Below are 16,422 nucleotides of genomic sequence, written 5' to 3'. Positions count from 1 at the left end.
GATCTCTTCAACAACTGTTAAGAGGAGACTTTGTGCAGCAGGCCTTCATGGTAAAATAGCTGCTAGGAAACCACTGCTAAGGACAAGCAACAAGCAGAAGAGACTTGTTTGGGCTAAAGAACACAAGGAATGGACATTAGACCAGTGGAAATCTGTGCTTTGGTCTAATGAGTCCAAATTTGAGATCCCAGGGGGAGGTGGATCTTCCTGGTTGCAAGTTCTATAGAAAAGGGTTTTCAATACCCAAAGTCATTTCAACAGTTTTGGGTGGAGGAGAATGTTGTGATCTAGAGGCAAAATGGAGATCACACGATTGTGATAAGGTCGGACTACACTACTGATAAAGCAACCACAGCCGGTGACTGAGAAGAATCAATGACTTCTCTGTATTTAGTGGTCACTACTCACCTGGCCAGCCATATGTAGGAATCTCCTCTTTACACCACTCAACACCCCTCACATATGTCTCTGTAGTATTAATATGGGTCAGATCTTCACCCTGAAACAAATATCGTAAAAGTCACAGACAGATGGAGAAGTCCCATCTATGATCAGCTCTAATCCTGCCATCTCCACCGTTCTCATTACACAAGTATAAAACATATAATACTGGTGGATAAAACAAGACTGAGCACAAGACCTTCACAGCCGTCTACACATCATAGGGGAAATCTCATGACACCTTCTCTCCATCTACCTGATGATCCTGAGGAGCATTGGGATCTTCTTGTTTACAGTCCTGTCGAAGAAGAGGACGGGGACATCTCTCTGGTGTTGTCCTCTTACTGGATAGAACTGGAGGAAAGAAAATTCATGGACTGAATTCGTTCTTTACATACAGATAATTATAGGCCGTGTGTATTTAGTCCTGTCTATTACCTGGTGATGTGAGGGGCTGGGGAACCTCCATCATGACGTCCTTGTACAGATCTTTGTGTCCTTCTAAATACTCCCACTCCTCCATGGAGAAATAGCGACATCCTGACACCTTATAAGAACCTGACACATACAATGATACCATCATCCCCCCGATCCCTTCATAGCGTTACTGTATAATGTCCCAGCATTCCAAGCAGTGTCACCTCTCCAGTCAGCAGCTCAATCATCTTGTAGGCGAGTTCTAGGATCTTCTGGTCACTGATGTCCTCATGTATCAGGGGGTGAGGTGGAGGCCCTGTGATTGGGCTCAGGGGTCTTCCCCGTCCCTCAGACACAGGGGCCTGACAGCGCTCACTAGAGGTCTTCTTCACTACTGTGTAATCCTGGTTATGGAGAGACACATTAATACATCTCACTCTAGACATTTCCAGAGTCCTCACCTCTCCAGTTCTGTCCATCTGTTATTCCCATAGATAAGAATGATGTAATTTAACGTCATCAGAATCTCTCACCTCTCCAGTAAGCCGGAAGAGGATCTCTAGGGTGAGGTGTAACATCCTCTCCACCATCTTGTCTCTGTCCATATCCATCCTTGATGGATAAAATCAGGAAAATTCTCTTATATAGAAGATCTTCACTGATCTGATATTGTAGAGACCTGAATGAGAAGAAGATGAGCCGATGTAACATCATAAAAATCCTGTGTAATTGTAACATCCCTGGTGGCGTGTTTGCATAGTGCACCACCTCCCACTATGCTAGACCGCAATCTTACCCATCAGTCCAGCCTGCAAACCTTGCTCCAGTTCATGCTGTGTGCTTGTCCCTTGTCTGACTGCTTAGGGCGGCGGCCCGGTTGCTTCCTGATTCTTATAGCTGCTGTGGGCGCGCTCCTAATGCATCCCCAGCCTATTGCTGTGAGTCACTGGATATTTAAACCCCCTCCACCCTGAAGGTGATGCCTGAGCAACACTAACAATCAGTGTGCTCCTTCGCCTCTGAGTTGCCAGGTCCTGTTCTCATCTTGTCTGTTTCCGCCATCCTGGGGGCTGTATTCCCAGGCCTGTTACCTGTGACTTCGTTCCAGTGTCAGTTCCTGTCTGAACTATCTCCTAGCCTGTTGTCTGTTTATTTCTATATCCGTACCTTCCCTTTTTCTGCAGTGTCTGAACCTGCACCTAGCTCCAACTCGTTGTCTCTCTACTTCTGTTTGTGACTTTAGAGTCCACTCGCTACTTCGTTGTAAGTACCTTGTGTGTATCTGGTTCTGCTTGTCCCTTTTCCCTTCCTCCATATCTACCTCCTGTGTTCTAACCGTCTTCCTGTATTTTCCTGTCTGTTCCATGTGAACAGAGCCCAGTCGTCTCTGCCTGCACCTTCAGCCCTGTCCTGCTCTGCTTGTCCACCGCTCCTGCGGTTTCGCTCTGCTCCCCCTTGTCCACCGCTCCGGTGGTTCTTCTCTGCTCTGCTTGTCCACCGCTCCGGCGGTTTCGCTCTGCTCTACCTTGTCCAGCGCACCTGCGGTTTCGCTCTGTCTGCTTGCTCACCGCACCAGCGGTTTCTCTCTGCTCTGCCTTGTCCACCGCTCCGGCGGTTTTGCTCTGCTCTACCTTGTCCACCGCACCTGCGATTTCGCTCTGTCTGCTTGCTCACCGCACTAGTGGTTTATTTCAGCTCTGCCTGGTCCACCACTCCGGCGGTTTCGCTCTGCTCTGCTTGCTCACCGAACCAGCGGTTCCTCTCTGCTCTGCTTTGTCCACCGCTCCGGCGGTTTCGCTCTGCTCTGCCTTGTCCTCCGCTCCGGCGGTTTCGCTTTACTCTGCTTGTCTACCGCATCTGCGGCTCTGTTCCTGTATCCCAGTCTGTACTGGACCCTATCCAGCCTGCGCTCCAACCTGCTAGTGCCTCCCTATCTGCACGCCAGCCGTGCCTGCCAGTACCTCCCTGTCGGCATACCAGCCGTGCTTACCAGTACCCACCTGTCTGCATACCAACTGTGCCTGCCAATACCCACCTGTCTGTATGCCAGCCTAACCTGCCTGTTCCTGCATTCCCCAGTTCCTGCATTTCAACAGCGATGTCCGGGGTCTGACCTGGAGTAGCACCTGGTCCTTCTGCTCGGTTCCTCCCTGGTGCACGGAGTCGACTGAGCTGCCATGCGACCTTGGTCGGATCGGGTTGATACTTAGTTACGCCCCTCCAGGCACTCCTCGGTTCATGGTACAGTGGGATCACTAATCAAGCACACCCCAGTCAGTCCGGGCGTGTGCATAACAGTAATAATACAATTACTGGAGATAATAAGGGGAAACATATGAGGAGATTTATTATTTTACAGTATTTAGTTTTCTTCTTTACATCTAGTAATAAAACCTATATACACTGCTCAAAAAAATAAAGGGAACACTCAAATAACACATCCTAGATCTGAATGAATGAAATATTCTCATTGAATACTTTGTTCTGTACAAAGTTGAATGTGCTGACAACAAAATCACACATAAATCATTAATGGAAATCAAATGTATTAACCAATGGAGGCCTGGATTTGGAGTCACCCCCAAAATTAAAGTGGAAAAACACACTACAGGCTGATCCAAGGTTAATGTAATGTCCTTAAAACAAGTCAAAATGAGGCTCAGTATTGTGTGTGACCTCCACGTGCCTGTATGACCTCCCTACAATGCCTGGGCATGCTCCTGATGAGGTTGCGGATGGTCTCCTGTGGGATCTCCTCCCAGACCTGGACTAAAGCATCCGCCAACTCCTGGACAGTCTGTGCTGCAACGTGACGTTGGTGGATGGAACGAGACATGATGTCCCAGATGTGCTCAATCGGATTCAGGTCTAGGGAAAGGGCGGGCCAGTCCATAGCTTCAATGCCTTCATCTTGCAGGAACTGCTGACACACTCCAGCCACAAGATATCTGCCATTGTCCTGCATTAGGAGGAACCCAGGGCCAAGCGCACCAGCATATGGTCTCACAAGGGGTGTGAGGATCTCATCTCTGTACCTAATGGCAGTCAGGCTACCTCTGGCGAGCAAATGGAGGGCTGTGCGGCCCTCCAAAGAAATGCCACCCCACACCATTACTGACCCACTGCCAAACCGTTCATGCTGAAGGATGTTGCAGGCTGCAGATCGCTCTCCACGGCGTCTCCAGACTCTGTCACATGTGCTCAGTGTGAACCTGCTTTCATGTGTGAAAAGCACAGGGCGCCAGTGGCGACTTTGCCAATCCTGGTGATCTGTGGCAAATGCCAAGCGTCCTGCATTGTGTTGGGCTGTGAGCACAACCCCCATATATGGACGACGGGCCCTCATTCCACCCTCATGGAGTTGGTTTCTAACCGTTTGTGCAGACACATGCACATTTGTGGCCTGCTGGAGGTCATTTTGCAGGGCTCTGGCAGTGCTCCTCCTGTTCCTCCTTGCACAAAGGAGGAGGTAACAGTTCTGCTGCTGGGTTGTTGCCCTCCTATGGCTCCCTCCACGTCTCCTGGTGTACTGGCCTGTCTCCTGGTAGCGCCTCCAGCCTCTGGACACTACGTTAACAGACACAGCAAACCTTCTATATAATTCTATGTAAATAAATATTTATTTTTTATTTTAAATTCTTTTTTTTACAGGTACCATGGTACCTGGGTCTGGAGGTGAGAGTCTCCTCTTCTCCAGCCCCGGGTACCATCCACACATTGAACCGCATTAACATCCGCATGTATACATGTATACATACGGATGTTAAGCATTTCAATGCAAGTCAATGGCGGCAATTACGCTGCGTGTCCGCAAAAATAATGGACATGCTGCGTATTTTTCCGCAATGATACCCGCATCGGAAATTTCCGCAGCATGTGCACAGCACATGCGGATTCTCATTGGGGACCATGGGGCATGTATTATCAAGCGTTTTCGCTGCGGAAATTCCGCGGCAAAAACGCTTGAAAAACGCATAGTGGGCACGCAGCCTTACAGCTGCTGGCAATGATTGAAGGAGGTCCCCCCTGCCAGCCTAACAGTGAGTAAATACAAATGGGGGGGCCTTTAGTCAGGGATGATAGAGGGGAAGGGGTTAAGTTACTTAAGGATGAATGGGGGCCATATTCCCTCATCGCCCCTTTCACAACTGACTGACTGCACGGTGCACCCCATTCCCTTATCCCCTCTGACTGAGGCTTTTCCCTCCATATCACCCCTGGCTGCACCCCCTCCCTGTATCACACCTGACTGCACCCCCTAACTGATCCTCATCCCCCGTATTACCCCTGACCTGAGCCCCCTCTCCCCTTATCACCCCTGACCTGAGCCCCCTCTCCTCGTATCACCCTGACTGCACCTTCTCTCCCTGTATCACCCCTGACCTGAGCCCCCTCTCCCTGTATCACCCCTGACTGCACCTCCTCTCCCTGTATCATCCCTGACCTGAGCCCCCTCTCCCTGTATCACCTCTGACTGCGACCCCTTTCCTGTATCAACCCATGTGAGCTCTCTCCCTTTATCACCTCAGACAGACTTAGCCCCCTCTCCCTGTATCACCCCTGACTGACTTAGCCCCTTCTCCCTGTATCACCCATGACTGACTTAGTCCCCTCTCCCTGTATCACCCCTGACTTACTAAAAGTCTTACTAAAAGTTACTAGCAAAGTGAGGCCCTTGATAAGAAGTTATGGCCTTAAATGTGGCAGAGAGATTTAAGTAAGGGAAAGCTCTTTTTTTATATCACTAATAACGCCATACATAAGTGATTTAGGGCCCCCACCACTATTAGTGGATACATTCACATTATGCATTTGCTGCAGAATTTCTACAATGGAAAACCCATAGCAAATTAACAGTGGTAATATCCACACAGATATAGTGCAGATATTGTTGTCTTTACTGCTGGTTCACCTTTACCACTGAGGCTATGTTCCCACGTTCAGGATTCTCTGCGGTTTTGAAACTGTGTGTTTATGCAGTGTCAAAACTGCAGTGGCCAGATGTTAAAGCATAGTGGATGGGATTTCTAGAAATCCCATGTCCACTATGTGTGCATCTCAGGCTGCGGATCACCCGCGGATTCTGACAAGTGGCACGTCTTTCAGATCCGCAGCATGTCAATTTCTCTTGCGGGTCCACATGTGTACTTTCCCAATAGACTAACATCTATTAGGAAAGTCCACAGGAGAAAAAAAAAATGGCGCTGCTCATTAGCATAATGAGGGCGGAAGTGCTGCGACTCTACTGCAGTGTCGGGGCCGCAGCGGCTTCACTCTGTGGGAATGTAGCCTGACTTGATCCTTTTGTATTGCAAAGGATGAAGTCGGTGGTGAATATCCGCAGCATCGGTTAATTCACGCTCTGGATTTTCTCAGCGTATGGATGAATCATAGAATCATAGAATGGTAGAGTTGGAAGGGACCTCCTGGGTCATCTGGTCCAACCCCCTGCTCAAAGCAGGATTCACTAGATCATCTCAGACAGATGTCTGTCCAGCCTCTGTTTGAAGACGTCCATTGAAGGGGAACTCACCACCTCTCGTGGCAGCCTGTTCCACTCATTAATCACCCTAACTGTCAAAAAGTTTTTTCTAATATCTAATCTGTGTCTCCTCCCATTTAGTTTCATCCCATTGCTTCTAGTCTTTCCTTGTGCAAATGAGAATAAAGATGATCCTTCTACAATGTGACAGCCCTTGACATATTTGTAGACAGCTATTAAGTCTCCTCTCAGTCTTCTTTTTTGCAAGCTAAACATTCCCAAATCCTGCAACCGTTCCTCATAGGACATGGTTTGCAGACCAGTCACTATTCTGGTCGCTCTTCTCTGAACTTGCTCCAGTTTGTCTATGTCTTTTTTAAAATGTGGTGCCCAAAACTGTACACAGTATTCCAGATGAGGTCTGACCAAAGAGGAGTAAAGACCGATAATGACTTCACGTGATCTAGACTGTATGCTTCTGTTAATACATCCCAGAATTGTATTTGCCTTTTTTGCTGCTGCATCACACTGTTGACTCATGTTCAGTCTATGATCTATTAGTATACCTAAGTCTTTTTCACATGTACTGTTGCTTAGCTCTATTCCTCCCATTCTGTATATGCTTTTTTCATTTTTATTGCCCAGATGTAGTACTTTGCATTTTTCCCTGTTAAAAACCATTCTGTTGGTTGCTGCCCACTGCTCCAGTTTATTTAGGTCTTTTTGAATCCTCTCTCTCTCTTCTCTAGTATTAGCTATCCCTCCTAGCTTTGTGTCATCAGCAAATTTAATCAGTTTACCCTCAATTCCTTCATCTAAATCATTGATAAAGATGTTGAACAATACAGGTCCCAGGACGGAGCCCTGTGGTACCCCACTTGAGACATTCATCCAGCTGGATGTGAAGCCATTTACAACCACCCTTTGAGTCCGATCACTAAGCCAGTTATGAATCCACCTAACAGTTGCCTGGTCCATTGCATACTTGGTCATTTTTTCAATAAGGATGGTGTGAAATACTTTGTCAAATGCTTTGCTGAAGTCAAGATATACTATATCTACAGCATTTCCCTGATCCACCCAGTCAGTGATTCTGTCATAGAAGGAAATTAAGTTAGTCTGACATGACTTGTTAGTTACAAACCCATGCTGACTCTGGTTAATCACTTCATTCTTATCCATGTACTTACATATATGTTGTTTAATAATTTGTTCAAAGATCTTTCCTGGTATAGAAGTCAGACTCACCGGCCTATAGTTCCCTGGGTCCACCTTCTTCCCCTTTTTGAAGATAGGAACAACATTTGCTCTTCTCCAGTCTTCTGGGACTTCTCCTGTTCTCCAAGAATTTTCAAAGATTATGGAGAGTGGTTCTAAAATTTCTTCTACGATCTCCTTCAGTACTCTGGGGTGTAATTCATCTGGACCTGGAGACTTGAACTCATTTATGTTAGCTAAATATTCCCTCACAATCTTTCTGTTTACAGATAACTTGGATTCCTCTATTCCTTTAAAAGGACAGTGAAGATCAGTTGATGTTACATTTTCTTTCTGAGAGAAAACAGATGCAAAATAGGAATTAAAAAGTTCGGCCTTCTCAACATCCTCTCTTACCATTTCTCCATTTTCATCCTGTAAAAATCCTATAGCATCTTTGACTTTTCTTTTACTTTTGACATACCCCCAAAATCCTTTTTTATTGCTTTTGACATCTCTTGCAAGCCTTAATTCATTGTCAGCTTTAGCTAACCTGATACGTGCCCTACAGGATCTGCAGACTCCATTATAATCTTCTTTAGATATGCCTCCCTCTTTCCATTTAATAAACATTTCTTTCTTTCTTTTTAGCATGTGTTTAAGTTCTGTGTTCATCCATCCTGGTGTCATAAAATCCCATCCACTACGCTGGTGCTATAAAACATTGGTTTAGATGTTATTACACATCAGGGGACATTTATCATTGAGTTTGCACCAAAATGTGGGCGCCATCTCTTTCTATAACAATAAGAAGTGTACTATCTTATATTATACCCTGATATTAGCGTGTTACCACACAATTGGAGGTCTTATATTTATTTCTATGTAGCTACGTAGTGGACCCCAAGAATGATTTTCTCTGGTGGGCCCAATGTACTCCAGTCCGACGCTGTGTGAGCCTATAGTAACTCCACTAATATCAGGAATTTTATGTAATTCTACAGCTAAATGTTCCATCATCAATGTGTATAGCAGAGGTGATAAGGGACACGCTTGTCTCGTCCCCTTTTTAATAGAAAATGTGTCAGATAGAAGGCCGGTTACCCTATCACTTTAGGGTCAGTGAAGGATAGAATTTTAGATAACAAGAAAGAGCTCAACTCAATCTGTGGCAATATGCTCTTCAAGAAAGTCCAGTGCACTCTGTTGAACACCTTTTCAGTGTTGACAAAAACAAGGCACATTGGGATCCCCTGGTTTTTTTTTGTATGTGAAATTAACAATGTTTTATCCGTATTATCACGAGCCTCTCTACCTTTAATGCAGCCAACCTGATTGCTGCTAACAATTGAGGGTAGGTAGTGGGAGAGCCATGGTGCAATTATTTTAGAGAATATTTTGACATCTACATTAATGAATGATATTGGATGAATATTAGGGCAGGCATTTGGTTCTTTTCCAGGCTTTGAGAAAAACCATTATATGACTCTTAACTGATTGGGGGCAAAGGAGGGGAGTCTTCTGAGATATTATTGAGCTCTTCGGCTAAAATGGTAATAACATGGGTACAAATATCTTATAAAATCTATTATTGAATCCATCTGGCCCAGGGCTCTTCCCGATAGGGAATGATTTATTGGCCTCTCCTATCTCTTCTTCAGTGAAAGCTTTGTCTAGTAAATCCTGCTCAGGGGTCTGTCTGGAAGGAAAAGCAGTGTCCATATTTTGTTTCAAGAATATTAGGTGGCATGTCGTGGTATTGTCCATGAATATTATACAGCGAGCTATAACAGCAACGAAATGCTTCAGCTATGTCAATTGGGTTATGAATTTCTGGCACAGGTGTCCTTTTATTTTGTATACATCTGTCCTTTACATGCATGGATGTAACCTCCTTCCCAGTCGGAGACCACATTTATTTATGAATTTGTCCATACTTGTTGCTTGTGCTCTGAGAGCAGACAAGAATTATACACTCAGACACTGGCTGTGTGTTATTTCTCCAATGCATCGTATTTATTTCATTTGAACAAAAATGGCAGATTTAGAGATAATATATCTTAATCCAAATTAGCTCTTCTTGAAAGGGCTACCACGGCAACACACACACCAACATACATACAGAGTGGAAATTAAGTATTTGATACTCTGCGGATTTTGCAAGCTTTCCCACCTACAAAGAATGGAGAGGTCTGTAATTTTTATCGCAGGTAGACTTCAACTGTGAGAGGCAGAATCTTGAAAAAAAAATCCAGAAAATCACATTGTATGGTTATTACATAATTAATTTGCATTTTATTGCATGAAATAAGAATTTGATAGAAAAGAAAAACCGAAATTAATATTTGGTACAGAAACCTTTGTTGGCAATTAGAGTGGTTAGACGTTTCCTGTAGTTCTTGGCCAGCTTTGCACACACTGCAGCAGGGATTTTGGCCCACTCCTCCATACAGATCTGCTGCAGATCTTTCTGGTTTCGGGGCTGTCGATGCACAACATTTTCAGTTGCCTCCAAAGATTTTCTATTGGGTTCAGGTCTCGAGACTGGCTAGGCCAGTCCAGGACTTTGAAATGCTTCTTACGGAGCCACTCCTTAGTTGCCCTGTCTGTGTGTTTAAGGTCATTGTCATGCTGGAAGACCCAGCTACGACCCATCTTCAATACTCTTACTGAGGGAATTAGGTTGTTGGGCAAAATCTCGAGATACATGACCCCATCCTCCCTTTAATAAGGTGCAGTCTTCCTATCCTCTTTGCAGAAAAGCACCCGCAAAGTATGATGCTTCCCCCCACCATGCTTCACAGTTGCGACGGTATTCTTGGGGTTGTACTCATCCTTCTTCTTCCAAACACGGCGAGGGGAGTTGATTCCAAAAAGTTCTATTTTGGTCTCATCTGATACACATGACCTTCTCCCATGCCTCCTCTGGATCATCCAGATGGTCACTGCCGAACTTCAAACAGGCCTGGACATGTGCTGGTGTGAGCAGGGGAACCTTGGGTGCCCTGCAGGATTTTAATCCATGACATCATGGTGTGTTACTAACGGTAATGTTTGTTACTGTGTTCCCAGCTCTCTTCAGATGATTGACCAGGTCCAACCATGTAGTTCTGGACGAATTCCAGACCTTTCTCAGAATCATCCTTACCGCACGAGGCGAAATGTAGCATGGAGCCTCAGGCTGAGGAAGATTGACAGTCATCTTGTATTTGTTCCATTTTCTGATAATAAATAATCTACATGCTAAAAAAATATGTTTGTTTCGCCGTGGCTGCATGTCTCATGGCTGTTAGACACCTACAACACATACAGGGATTGCCTAACAAACAGGCAATCCCTGCATATGTTTTGGATGTCTAACAGCCACGAGACATGAAGTCATGGTAATGCGAACATGTTTTTAGAGTACGCCAAAGATACTCAGTTAGCACCAAAGCATGCTTGGATAACCCCTTATCCGAGCACGTTCGCGCATCACTAATAATTGTGCCAACAATTGTTGCCCTCTCACCAAGCTGCTCGCAAATTGTCCTGTAGCCCATCTCAGCCTTGTGTAGGTCTACAATTTTGTCCCTGGTGTCCTTACACAGCTCTTTGGTCTTGGCCATGGGGGAGAGGTTGGAGTCTGATTGATTGAGTGTGTGGACAGGTGTCTTTTATACATGTAACAAAGGAGCAATTAATATAGGTAAGAAGAGAAGAGTAGGAGGGCTTCTTAAGGAAAAATTAACAGGTCTGTGAGACCCAGAATTCTTGCAGGTTGGTAGATGATCAATTACTTATTTCATGCAATAAAATGTAATTTAATTATTTAAAAATCATACAATGTGATATTCTGTTTTTTATTTTTAGATTCTTCCACAGTTGATGTGTACCTACAATAAATATTAGAGACCTCTCCATTCTTTGTAGGTGGGAAAACTGGCAAAATAGTCAGTATGTCAAATACTTATTTTCCACACTGTATATACAGTATATGTACACTTTGGGTCACTTCCATCTACAATAGCCCATAGTATATTCCTAAATGGTCAAATTTGACCACTAATACATAATTAGAGACACAAAAGGATCACCACACTTGTTAATTACTAAATAGTATATGTGGGAAATAACTGATAACACAATTCTGATATAGAAGCTCAGATTAGTGATGAGCGAGCATACTCGCAAGTACTCGGTACTCGCCCGAGCATCTCAGTATTCGAGATGCTTGGAGCTCGCTGAGTACTTGCGAGATGCTCGGGCGGATGCTCGGGTCCCCTCCCTGCATGTTTGGCCCTCTTTACAGAGCCAATGAACATGCAGGGATAGCTTATCACTCACTGTAATGCCGCAGCCATGTTGGTTGTGGCATTACAGTGATTGGCTGGCCGCACAGCGTCATCAGGTCTATATCAGACCTGGCGCCGCTGTACTCGTCAGTCTACTCCGCAATCAGGCAGAGTAGGGAGAGGTACTGCTGAGCTAGGGAGAGATTCGCTTGTTTATTAGGTAGTGTAGGTAGAACAGATCCAAACATATGCATCTCAACAAACAGTCGTGAGGACTAATCCATCTTCAGAGATATCAGGCAGGCAGTGTACATAGGCAGGCAGGCAGTGTATATAGCAGACTGCAGTGCATATAGCACAAGAGGCTCCATTCCAATTCTGCCTTCTGCTGCTGTTAGATATTTCTAGACAAAGGCCCAGGTCTCAGGGGCCAGGAATAATTTTTTTTTGGATCTTAATCCTCATTATTTGCTTAAAAAGCAATCCAGAGAACACAGTTTTTCTGCGACATTTGCTTGTTGGCACTGCAGAATACAGCCAGGTCCTTTCAATAATACAGTGCTAAAAATCCAGCTATTTAAAACTGTATTTTCTCCGTCAAATGGATCATATATACGTTTTCAGAAAATACTACCATTTCTGGCCTCCATTAAAAATTTGTTTCAGTGTGTCAGCGAAGTGTTTGACACCGGTTTTCTGTTTAAAATAGTTACCTACAGGCCAAGTATTTAAAACTGTGGTTTCTCCGTCACATAGATCACATATAACTTCGCTCCAAATTCAGCCATTTGTAGTGAGTGTGGAAGATATTGGCCTCCATTTAAAATGGGCAAGGCGCGTGGCAAGGGACGGGGAACTGGGCGTAATGGTGATGGTGCATGCAGAGGCCGAGGCCGTGGGCAAGCTGAAATTGTGCCACAACAAACACCCATATCTTCTCGCCTGACCTTCCTGTACCAATGCCTAGGGGACCGCAGCACACCACTATTGAACCCAGAGCAGTGTCAAAAGGTTGTTGGTTGAATAGCAGATAATGCCGAGTGCCTGGAGACAACAGATCCCACACTTGGACACTCCGAAGAGCTGTTCACTTTTCCATTTATAGATTCGGGTCTCTTGCCCAGTCCACTTGAGAGGGGCAAGAGGAGATCACATGTAGCGATGCCCAAATATTTGAGCAGCCACGGTCACACGAAGGCGACAAGTGTCACAAGAGGTGGACGATGAGGAGACACAATTGCCAGAAATTCAAAAGGAGGACCAGGGTGCGGAAGTGGAAGAGCGAGGACAGCAGGACACAGGGGGAGGGAGGCAGAGCATGCCAACAGGCAGGAAGAAGTAGTGTGGTGGCCGCAGACAGAAGGCAGGCAAACGTTCACCGTAACACCAACACGAAGGAAGTTGCCAGTACAACTGTTAGGTCTTCCCGAGTCTGGTTGTTTTTTAAAGACTCTGCCGATAACCACACAAAGGCCATTTGCACCACCTACCAGGCCAGCATCAGCATCAGGGATGGCAAAACTACCAGCCTGACCACCACCACCATGATCAGGCACATGGCAGCAAAGCACCCGACTTTGTGGGCCGAACTCCAGGGTCCAGGAAGAGTGTCTGCGGGTGGCACCACCGCTTCTTCCACTGTTGTGCATGCAAGCCAATCACCTGTCCATGGTGCATGCGAAGATGCCTCCTGCCCTGCACCTGTAATTGCACACTCTCAAGTAGCAGGGTCAGGAAGCATGTCCACATCCTTGTACCAGCGCAGCGTTCAGTTGTGCATACCCCAGTCCTTAAAACGCAAGAGCAAATACGCAGCCAACGCCCCACAGGCCACTCTACTAAATTCCCACATTTCGTGACTGTTTGCGTTCGAAATGTTGCCTTTTAGGCTCATGGAGACAGAAGCATTCAGCAATCTGATGGCGGTGGCCGTCCCTAGGTCCCCAGCCGCCACTATTTCTCCCGGCGTGCTGTCCCCGCATTACACAAGCACGTGTCCCAAAACATTAGCCGTGCCCTCAATAATGCAGTTACCGTGAAAGTCCTCCTAACCAGGGACACATGGACAAGTGCTCGTGGGCAGGGAACGGTACATCTTGCTGACGGCACACTGGGTTAACATAGTGGAAGCCGGGACCCAGTCGGACCTTGGGATGGAACACGTCCTCCCGACGCCTAAGATTGCGGGCTTTAGGTCAATCAGGGTTGCCCCCACAGTCTACAGCTCCTGCATCTCAGCCTCCATTTCCGAAATGACCACATCAGTCACAAGCTGGAAGCACTGCCTCGGCCAAGCGGCAACAGGCTGTGCTGAAGCTAATATGCTTAGGTGACAAACAATGCTGAGTTGTGGACCGCTCTGAAAGAGCAGGCAAATCTTTGGCTCACACCGCTGAACCTACAGCCAGGCATAGTCGTGTGTGACAATGGCCGGATCCTAGTGGCGGCTCTGAGGCAAGGCAAACTCACACACGTACCATGCCTGGCCCATGTGCTTAACCTCGTGGTTCAGCGGTTTCTCAAATCCTACCCGGAGCTTCCGGATCAGCTTTTTAAAATACGCCGCCGGTGTGCCCATTTTAGAAAGTCACCTACAGCTTCCGCAGCCCTTGCCGTGTTTCAGCAGCGTTTGCAGCTTCCGGCTCACAGACTGGTGTGTGATGTCCCCACAGTGCAGATGCTGGGAAGGATTTGTGAGCAGAAGAGGGCAGTTGTTGAGAACCAGCATCAACAAGGCCGTTTATATTTAGTTCAGACTCCACACATAAGACCTCAGGAGTGGACATGGATGTCAGACATATGTACCATCCTCCAAAACTTTGATGACTCCAACAAGATGGTGAGCGGTGATGAAGCCATAATTAGCATCACCATCCTGCTTCTCTGTCTTCTGAAACGCTCTCTGCTCACAATCAAAGAGGATGCATTGCAAGTGGAGAACAATGAGATGGAGCAAGGAACCATACATGGTGATTACACACAGCCCAGCCTCATCTCATCCCAACGTGGATTGGGTAACAATGAGGAAGAGGAGTAGGAGGAGGAAGAACAGGCGCTAGTTTCCTGCGCTATAGACGGTACTACCTGCACAACTGTAATACCATCTGTTCAGCGTGGATGGCCTGAGGACAGAGAGGAGGAGGAGGTGGAGAGCATGGTCAGTCGTCCTCTTGGTGAGGACACGGAAGTCTTGCCTGTTAGCAGTCTGGCACGCATGGCTGAGTTTATGTTACGTTGCCTTTCCCATGACCCTCGCGTTCTCAAAATTTTGTGTGACAGTCATTACTGGTTGGTGACACTTCCAGACCCACGCTACAAGGAGAACTTTATATCTCTTATTCCTGAGGCGGACAGGTCTACAAAAATGTGGCAGTACCAGAAGGCCCTTGTTGCGGAACTATTAAAAAAATTCCCATCTGAAAACGATGACGGCAGAGGTCACAGTTAATTGGACAACCAAGGACTACAGGTGAGAGAGACACAACTCCAATCCAGCAGAGGCAGGGGAACACTGTAAAAGTTCTGGGAAAATTTTCTCAGCCCATCCCATCGCACAGGCCCTGAGGCGCGGGGTACTTTCACAAGGGGTGCAAAGTTTGGGAAGATGCTGAGGGAGTACCTTGCCGACCGTACCAACGTCCTCTGTGATTCCTCTGTGCCTTATTATTATTGGGCATCCAAGCTGCATATGTGAAATGAAATGGCTCTCTTCGTCTTGGAGCTACAGTGGTGGCCAAAAGTATTGGCACCCCTTCAATTCTGTCAGATAATACTCAGTTTCTTCCTGAAAATGATTGCAATCACAAATTCTTTGGTCTTATTATCTTCATTTAATTTGCTTGCAAGGAAAAAACACAAAAGAGAATGAAGCAAAAATCAAATCATTGATCATTTCACACAAAACTCCAAAAATGGGCCAGACAAAAGTATTGGCACCCTCAGCCTAATACTTGGTTGCACAACCTTTAGCCAAAATAACTGCGAACAACCGCTTCCGGTAACCATCAATGAGTTTCTTACAATGCTCTGCTGGAATTGTAGACCATTCTTCTTTGGCAAACTGCTCCAGGTCCCTGATATTTGAAGGGTGCCTTCTCCAAACTGCCATTTTGAGATCTCTCCACAGGTGTTCTATGGGATTCAGGTCTGGACTCATTGCTGGCCACCTTAGAAGTCTCCAGTGCTTTCTCTCAAACCATTTTATAGTGCTTTTGAAAGTGTGTTTTGGGTCATTGTCCTGCTGGAAGACCCATGACCTCTGAGGGAGACCCAGCTTTCTCACACTGGGCCCTACATGCTGCAAAATATGTTGGTAGTCTTCAGAATTCATAATGCCATGCACACGGTCAAGCAGTCCAGTGCCAGAGGCAGCTAAGCAACCACAAAACATCAGGGAACCTCCGCCATTTTTGACTGTTAGGGACCGTGTTCTTTTCTTTGAATGCCTCTTATTTTTTCCTGTACACTCTATGTTGATTCTTTTTGCCAAAAAGCTCTACTTTTGTCTCATCTGACCAGAGAAAATTCTTCCAAAACATTTTAGGCTTTCTCAGGTAAGTTTTGGCAAACTCCAGCCTGGCTTTTTTTATGTCTCGGGGTAAGAAGTGGGGT

The 16,422-nt window shown here is 46.0% G+C and overlaps 2 protein-coding genes and 1 pseudogene across 12 annotated transcripts in view; all 3 read right to left on the bottom strand.

The window, feature by feature from the left end:
• Positions 1 to 16,422, bottom strand: part of LOC141191559 (uncharacterized) — a 211,822-nt gene that overhangs the window by 8,746 nt on the left and 186,654 nt on the right. For 9 of the 11 annotated variants that reach the window (XM_073661476.1, XM_073661477.1, XM_073661475.1 and 6 more), the window contains one exon: positions 409 to 499. In XM_073661476.1, coding sequence (XP_073517577.1) covers positions 409 to 499 — 91 coding nt within the window. Of the gene's footprint in view, positions 1 to 408; positions 500 to 697; positions 796 to 879; positions 971 to 16,422 lie in introns of those variants that run through there. The other 2 variants (XM_073661480.1, XM_073661481.1) reach the window with 1 other exon arrangement.
• Positions 1 to 16,422, bottom strand: part of LOC141191570 (uncharacterized) — a 773,803-nt pseudogene that overhangs the window by 749,531 nt on the left and 7,850 nt on the right.
• LOC141191582 (oocyte zinc finger protein XlCOF29-like) lies at positions 1,038 to 2,966 on the bottom strand. The gene is made up of 3 exons (XM_073661514.1): positions 1,655 to 2,966; positions 1,392 to 1,537; positions 1,038 to 1,262 (listed from the first exon to the last, which is right to left on the bottom strand). Exons 2-3 carry the CDS (start codon positions 1,467 to 1,469, stop codon positions 1,038 to 1,040), a joined length of 303 nt encoding a protein of 100 aa, XP_073517615.1. The 5' UTR covers positions 1,470 to 1,537; positions 1,655 to 2,966.

The sequence above is a fragment of the Phyllobates terribilis genome, unplaced genomic scaffold (assembly GCF_046119375.1).
Source record: "Phyllobates terribilis strain yellow unplaced genomic scaffold, ASM4611937v1 Scaffold_47__1_contigs__length_9908305, whole genome shotgun sequence".
NCBI classification, from domain to species: Eukaryota; Metazoa; Chordata; class Amphibia; order Anura; family Dendrobatidae; genus Phyllobates; species Phyllobates terribilis.
The sequence above is the reverse complement of the archived record's forward strand: the minus strand, read 5'-3'. Positions and strand labels throughout refer to the sequence as shown.